Genomic DNA, 8,062 nt, shown 5'->3' with positions numbered 1-8,062 from the left:
TTTGCTGGTTACATAGTTCAGGCTGGTGAAAAAAAAACAGAATCAAAACAAAATGGTGCTTTTGTTGACTTTAACATGAGGGGAGAGGAAGTAGAGTGGATACCAAAAAAGTATGTGTCAAAAGGGAAAATAAAATCATAAATTAATTGAACTTCCAAATATGGAAAAAAGAACTTGATGACATGTAAACTTTTCAAACTGCAAGTCTCTGCTAATGATCCAGGGAGTTATAAAAAGCTTTGTAATCCAGAATATAAAATTAGGCTTCATAATTCAAGTTAATACCTTCAAGCTTCCATCTTACAGTCTAAGCTATTTGAATGTTGTTAGAATTAGGGGAAACTTAAATTCATTCTCTTTAAGTAATTGTCATTCTTCATTAAATGCTTTTTACTTTAAAGTCTAAAGTGAAAGCAATATCTTTTAAAATAACATTGGCTATATAAATATGTTTAGAAGCAGATGTACAGTTAAGACTAACCTTTAAATTACACTAAACTTGCCTGTTTGTAAACAACGTTCAGTTTTAATTCCCATACTTTATCTTTTTGTGTTCAGTCCATATGAAGTAGGCTTTCACATTCTCCTATACAGTATTTCGTCTAGGGATATATAGTGCATATAGAACATATTGTAGTCCCAAAATAGAGTCTGGGTTTGTCACAGATACTCCAGAGTTGGCTTATAACATGGTATTGATTTTCTTTGTTTCCAGCTGCTAACTTCACTAAAATATAGTTAAAATGCATTAAAAATTGTCCATGAGTTTGCAAATAGAATAGTGTTGGAAAGTTGTGTAGCCATGATGATCCAAGAAATGTATGAGAACAAAGGATTTTTGTGATATCTTTTTACTGGACTAATAGTGTATTTGGGAGAGCATTTTGGACAAGTTTTCAAATATCAAGTGCCTTTCCTTAGGTCCCTGATTATGGGTGGAGGGGGCAGGGGAGCAAGGGGCTCAGTATGTAGGGAAGCCCCTATGTCTTATCCTAGCTCACTGACTTTTTTCCATCACGTTATACCATTTCACCTCAGTTGATTAGCACTTTCAGCTTTCAGTTAATTTTTGTTGACCCAACATGCCAGTCATGGGTTTGTGTGCTCTTCTTTTCTTTTGAACAGAAAAGAGCCAGCCATTTTCTTTAGCCTTGAAACCAGCAGTATCACCAAACATGTGATAATAGGCTCTGGCTATTTGTCTGCCGATTTGCATTTCAGAGTGGTGGGAGGCTAATTTTGAATCTCTAAAAGCCACTAGTATGCTGATTGCAGCTCAGTTCATGCTCTGTGGGATTCCAGATCCTGTGACAGTCCCAGGTCAGGTGTATAGCAGTGGAGTAGTTTCTGGGCTGCTCCTTTAGCTTTGTGACAATATTGTAACTATTGATTCATGCAGTTAATCAAATTGTCTTCTTTAGCTTGTAGTTAAGTGTAAATATTGCCCTAGAGCAGTAGTGGGCAACCTTTAGCCACTCAAGCCCTGCTGCAGGCTGCATCTAGACACTCTCTGGCCATAAGCAGATGCTGCAAAGGGAAGAGCTAGAAAAAGGCAAATGCTAGGACTCTAGGGATGCCTTCCCTGCTGCAGCAGATGAAATATACTGAATGAAGTAGGCAATAGGACCCTGGGGATGCTTCCTCTACCATAGGCTTGAGCATGCTGTGCCTGGAGCATGCTAGAGATTGCTGGAGATTGCTCCACCAGTGGCTGGAGCATGCTGGAGATTCCCTGAATTGCCACAGGCTGGATTCAGCCCACAGGCCATAGATTGTTGAACCCTGCACTAGATCAGTGGTTTTCAACTGGGGTGCATCAGGAGCCTTTCAGGGATGCTGCAGCACTGGTGCCACTGCCACAGCCAGGTGAAACTAACCTCTGCGCCATGTGTAGAGCCAGATCAGCAAGGGTGCAGCAAGCTCCTGCCTGCTTTAGAAATGTCCAGTAAGCCTAAGGAAGGCAAAAACAGGTGCTCCTGATGCAGCCCTTCCTGGTCCAGGCTTGCACACTCCTTGTGGGAACAGAAAGAGGCACATGGAAAAATTCCACCTGACATCAGCTGTTTCTCCAGGTTGCTGGGCCACTGCAGCTGCCAGGTGGGACTGCCTGTGCTGCCTCTTCCCAGGAGGAGCCAGCATTCCCATCTGCTTTGGGCTTATCAGAGAAACCTAGCGCATGTAGGAATGGGCATTCCTGCTGCAGACCTCAGTCTGGCTCCACACAGGGTGCATGGAGCAGTCCTACCTGGCAATAGTGGTGACAGCACCCTGGTTGAGTACCACTGAGGTAAGCTGAGGCAGTGTGCTACCAAATTCAGAAAAGTTACAGAGGGATGCCCTGACTCCGTAAACACTGCACTAAAGTAATAAGGTTTTTGACAAAGAAATCAAAGTATGGACAAATGACTCAGGGTTATTTTTACTAATATCTCTTGATTTACAATCCTTTGTTACAAGTCAAACTAGGCATATACCAGTCACATATTTCATTTTTCTAGATAATGATGGTCTCGTATAGTTTTTTCGTAAGTACTTTCTTAAGCTGTTTCTTAAGCTTCTGTCCGAGCACAAGCATTTCCAAGATAACTTCTCAGCGAAATTGTGCTGCTATGAAAAATATTGTGGTGCCACATATTTATGGATTAATATTTTATTAGCTGTTACATTCCATGAGGATTAATCTGGAAGGTTATTTAACTGCCCCAGACCTCTTGTAGAACTCTTTCTGACCATTTATGCTGAATTAACTTCCCTAAACTTTAGTCATTTTTATTCTCTGGAGAGAATTTTTTCCCCATTTGGATGTTTGAATACATCTGCCTTAATTATTTGTAGGTAGTAAAGCATAAAAAAAATCAGTTTGTCTCCATGATTAAAGCAGAAATGTTTACTACTAGTATGTATTTGTTCTGAATCCAGCACAAAGTGACCTTCATTCTGTTGGATCTTTTGAAAATTCCTGTACTGGAATATATAATTAATAATATTTTAATAATTTTGTATTACACACATCATAATTTGAGACGGCTTAACAAACTGAATTCAAAATATATGCTTTTTCAGTTTGGGAACTAGACACAATTAGGCTGTTGTGTGTTACATAAAGCTTTCACTCAAGAAAAGTTGCTGATTTTCTTGAGCAAAGGCAGTTAACCTCACAGGCCTGTTTTAAGAATTCATGAATTACAAAGCATCTTCCACCACAGTTTATGCTACTCCGCTAATTTTTAAGAGAACAATAAGCATGGCTGCACCTGAACAGAAAGTTGTGTTTTATACTCAAATTTAAAAAAGCAGCTACAACTGGTAGAGAGACTGACATTACTGGGTATGTTTTTGTTCTAATGCTTCCCACCATTCTCTTTACTAGTGTGACTAATGTGTGGCTTTTCCTTGGCTGTCTTTTTTTAATCCTGCTAGTGAATCATTCCGATTACAAGAAGCATGAGGAAGGTGCAGCTGATTTGCTGGCTTGAAGAAAAAAAATCCCAAAATCTAAGTTTGTCTAGGTTCTAAGTGTTTTGTCAATTGCCTTAGTTAAAAAGGTGTGGCTGAAAGGATACGTGGACTAAGAGCATCCAGGTTACATTTAATGCATCTGGAAGGGTTTCATGAAGTCTAAAATAAGTTGAAAAACTAGAGATCTGAGCTGATAGTAAGATTAACACCATCCTGGGAATACAGACAGATTTTAAAAGTAACCCCCAAAGGAGACAGCAGGGAAACCCAAGTGAGATGAAAAGTATGTTACCAAAAATGGCATTAAAGTTGAAAGTGCGTATCAGTTTTATTTAATGAATTATTCCCAAACAGGCATTATGCTTCCAGGATATTTAGAGTTAAGGTAAAACTTAAGAAAAAAAGTTAAAAATCCAAACATGGTGAGGTATAAAAACACAGCATACCCAAGCAAACTTGATTCATTCCTGTGACGCCACAAGGGAAAGAACCGAGTTTTTAAAAATCAGTTTATTCTGGAACCTTATGTTAAGATGCATAAATCATAACTACATGACTATTGTATAGCATCCTTATAAGGTAGTTAGTTGATGAGAAGCTTTGACAATAAATATTAGGGGTTTTAATTTGATAAATAACGTGATGGTGATCAGTGGCAGAAGTCAGAAAAGGGAGTGACTTGGTCAAGCAAGTTTCCTCCTGGAGCAGAGGGAACAACAGGCGAAATCCCCCTGAGGCCAGGGAGCATTGCCCTGCTTTTCCCCTCCCCTCCTAGACTCATCCAGGAGCAGAGGATCAGAGATCAGCAGAGCCTTCAACTGTGGGCAGTCCCTGCCTCTCCCTTTCTGGACCAGACCAGGAGGGGACCATACAAGCATTTGTTCTTGTGAAACAAACTCTCACAAGGGAGCTCTTCTGGGTTGAGACCTGGAAGATCTCCTGGAACAAGCAAGTTTCCCCTGGGAGAAATTTGAATTAAAGCTTGTATGCTTGTGACTTCTACTAGTAGGCATGGAATGATTGTATGTGTCCTGAGGTCCAAGTTGTTTGTCTGAGGTCACACATTTAGTGCCTGTGGCTAAATTTGAAACTAGCATCTTAGCTACTTTTGAAGACACACAAATGAAAGTACTTTCCTGATAAACTGCAGTAACACCATGTATATGTTATGTCTTGTTGCTGCTAAATATTTAGTAAATATTTTACATTGCTTATGTTCATTACCTTACAATTTAGAGTAAAGGAATATTGAGTAGTCATTCATTGCTACTAGAAACTAGTAATAATCATTCACTGGAAGTACTTATGTCTACTTAAACTTACTTCTTTGGAGGCAATTAGAAAAATGTGTGCAGAGTAAATGCATTGCATGTGCTCTTGGGAAATTATTTACCTTACATTCTATAATATAAGGTGTTCAGTTCAGCACAGCGCTTTCTACAGTGTATACCTATCTTGCCTGAGGTTTGGGGGGAAAGGGGTGTCAGCTCCCTCGCTATCTCTCCTTCCTCTTGCTGATAGTATAGATTTATATAGCATTTTGCATACGGGAGTAATTCAAACTGTACACTGCTCATGGAAATACAGGCACCTCATTAGTTAAATGAGGAAACTGTGTAATAATACAAAGCAATGCGCACACCACTTTTAAGATGAGAATAACTACTAAAATAGAAATTTCCCCCCACTATTTGAGTTACTTTACTGCTATGGGAACATTAATGACCACAGTGGTCAGGACTTTGTTTTTATGTACATGAGTGGGAAGGGTGGAGGCATACTATAAGCAGAGTTGCACATTCCTAAGTTGTGATTTCAGGTTAGTACAATTCAGAAAGAATAATTTTCCTAACTAAATCTGTACCCCTTCCTGCTGGATCTCACTGTTCCTTTGAAATATCCTTTCCAAATACTGACTTGGCTTATTTTTCACTTAAGTGTTAATGTATGGCTATCTGCATAAAGGTAGTATTACTACAGCTGTGACTTCAGTGCTGTTGTCATATTTGAGCATTTTCAAGTTCAATGAAAACAAGTTAGATTTTTGATACAGTGAGCATATTTTTATACTTTTTTTACAAAGTATCAAGGGTGCTAAAATGTCTCCTTGTGTTCTGCTGTCCAAGGGGGTAAGTTAATAAAACATTATTTATTATTTCCACTTGTTTGCAGAGTAGAATTGTCATAGATGATTCATACCATAGCAAGCCCAGTTGTGATCTATCAGGGTTAGTGACAGAACCAAATCTGTCAGGGCGTTCACACACTTTAATCTTCTCTTCAGATGAGGTGAGTTTCAAAGTGTGTATATGTGTCTTGTTGGTGTTGCCATTCATACCACAGTATGTCTAATAGAACACGCTTTGTTTAATATTAAATTGATCAATGACTCCAGTATCTTACTGTTCTTTTATAATGAGATTTAATATTGAAATAGTTATTCAACTAAGGACTCATATCGTAAAGAGGTATTTTAGTCTTTGCTTCATGATCTACAGTTTTATATTTTAAAAATTGGGATGAGTGCTATGCAATAAAATTACAGTTAGGAGTTTCAAAAATTAAGAACATGCTATAAAAGAAAGACACAAATAAATTGAAAAGATAAGTGGACTTTGCAGCATTTTTCAGTTCTTCTCACACCAGTGCACATTTAAAAATGTACTTTTCATATTAGATAAGTAGCTACCAGTGTAGCGATATTTAATCCTTAAAATAAAACATTTCCTGGTATATGTACCTGCGAGAGAGTGTGAAAGTTCTTTCTACTCACAAAACTCTAACCTTCTTTGCCTTCAGCTGAGATCTTAGACTAAACGTACCCTTGTCACTGGCATTTTATAGAATGAAGGTAAAAGAACAGAAGGAACAGTGACAAAAAGTATACCTCATCTTTCAATAAGATGGCTCAACTTATGATGATTACATTTGAAGGAAAGTGTTAACAGGTCACTGGTCTCTAATATTAAATATTTAGCAAATATTTAAACCACATGTTGGTAATTTGCTTAAATTATATTAAATATTATATATATAATAATGTAAGTCTTCTAACAAGTCATTTTCTTTCATCAGCACAAAATAGCTTCAGTACCAGCATAACTTACTGAATTTGTATGGGTGTCTTGAAGTCATATTTCTAACTGAAAGACTGTCAGACAGTTCCTACCATTGTAAAACACTACTATTTTTTGAAGCTAGTAAATGAAATTCATGCTGCTAAAAATTTTATTGAATGTAGAATTTTTTTAAATCTTTACAAAGCCCAATATTTCTTGAATAAACTTCTTGATCCCTGATTTTCAGATGGATCTTTCAGCAAACTTCCAGTTCTAGGTAACTGTCAAAAGATGTCTGTGTACATGTTGTTTGTGCGCAAATGTAATTAAGCAAATTTATCGTGACCTAAATTGTACTAGCAAATTGAGCAGTTTTGTGGTTGTTACTATTTTGCATCTCAGCAAAAAAGTTACCTTTATAAACTGCACAGTTTCTTTGCAGTTACCAGAAGTGTCCTTGTGCAGCAGTCAGCAACATTTTCTAGTGTGAGGGGAGGGGGCCAGAATGATCCTGTTAGGATCAATCAAGTTGGGTGGGCATTACCACCCAGCTGCTGCTGCCAGTTCTCCCCACCACATACTTGCAGTGTGGCACAGCACAAGCTCCTGTATTGCAGAACCCATGCCACCCAACAGCGTGGCATGGGCAGAACTCCCGACTGAGTTCTTAGTGAGTTTTTATATGAATTTACTTCAAAACATGTCAGCATTGTCCTGCTTTTCATGTTCCTACTCACTGATGTTGCTATTCATATAATTGAAGAATCAGTTCCATAAATGACCTATCTTGGTCATTCCTAAAGAGCAATGTAGATATTTAGGACCCCTGACTCATTAGCTCCATCACAAGTAGAATTAAGGGAAGGACAGAGAAAATATCTATGCATGTCTCCTGCTCCTCTAAAAAATCTGGAGCAGTTTAAAAGCCAAGGATGAAATACTTTCTAAAGAAAGAAAAACGCACATAACTTCTCTGCAGCTTGGGAAAGGGGAGAAAAAGGGAAATATTCTCTCATAAATACGGAGATCTGAATAGGGTGTATTGCTGAGTTCTTGAGTGACACTAATTATAGGGAAGCCAGCTCTGAATGTTGAGCTAGTGAATGAGCTAGTGTGCTGCACAACATGTTTAGGCACTTTCATATTTCCCCAGTTTAGGCACTTTCTAATCTGCTGCTGCAATGAATGGGGCCTCTGCTATCAGCTGATAGATGCATCTAGCCTTGTCTTCTGTCTTTGGAAATTTTAAGTTTTCTATCCTTAATCACTTTCCATAATTTCATAGTTTGTAGGGTCGGAAGAGACCTGAGTAGATCATCTAGTCCGACCCCCTGCCATGGCAGGAAAGAGTACTGGGGTCAAACGACCCCAGCAAGGTGTTCATCTAACCTCCTCTTAAAGACCCCCAGGGTAGGGGCCAGCACCACTTCTCTTGGAAGTTGGTTCCAGACCCTAGTCACCCTGACCATGAAGTAGCGCCTCCTGATATCTAACCTAAACCTACCCTCTGCCAGGTTGTGACCATTATTATTGGTCACTCCTGG

The 8,062-nt window shown here is 38.6% G+C and overlaps 1 protein-coding gene across 2 annotated transcripts in view; it reads left to right on the top strand.

The window, feature by feature from the left end:
* Positions 1-8,062, top strand: part of LOC109301691 (neurabin-1-like) — an 88,956-nt gene that overhangs the window by 71,455 nt on the left and 9,439 nt on the right. The window contains exon 16 of one of the 2 annotated variants that reach the window (XM_019522929.1): positions 5,632-5,748. The exons of the other annotated variant lie outside the window; for it this stretch is intronic. Coding sequence (XP_019378474.1) covers positions 5,632-5,748 — 117 coding nt within the window. The remainder of the gene's footprint in view (positions 1-5,631; positions 5,749-8,062) is intronic. 2 annotated transcript variants of the gene reach the window in all.

This window comes from Gavialis gangeticus, unplaced genomic scaffold, assembly GCF_001723915.1.
Source record: "Gavialis gangeticus isolate Ggan-Ray unplaced genomic scaffold, GavGan_comp1, whole genome shotgun sequence".
Taxonomy (NCBI): Eukaryota; Metazoa; Chordata; order Crocodylia; family Gavialidae; genus Gavialis; species Gavialis gangeticus.
Note: the sequence above shows the minus strand (reverse complement) of the source record. Positions and strands in the feature narration are given on the sequence as shown.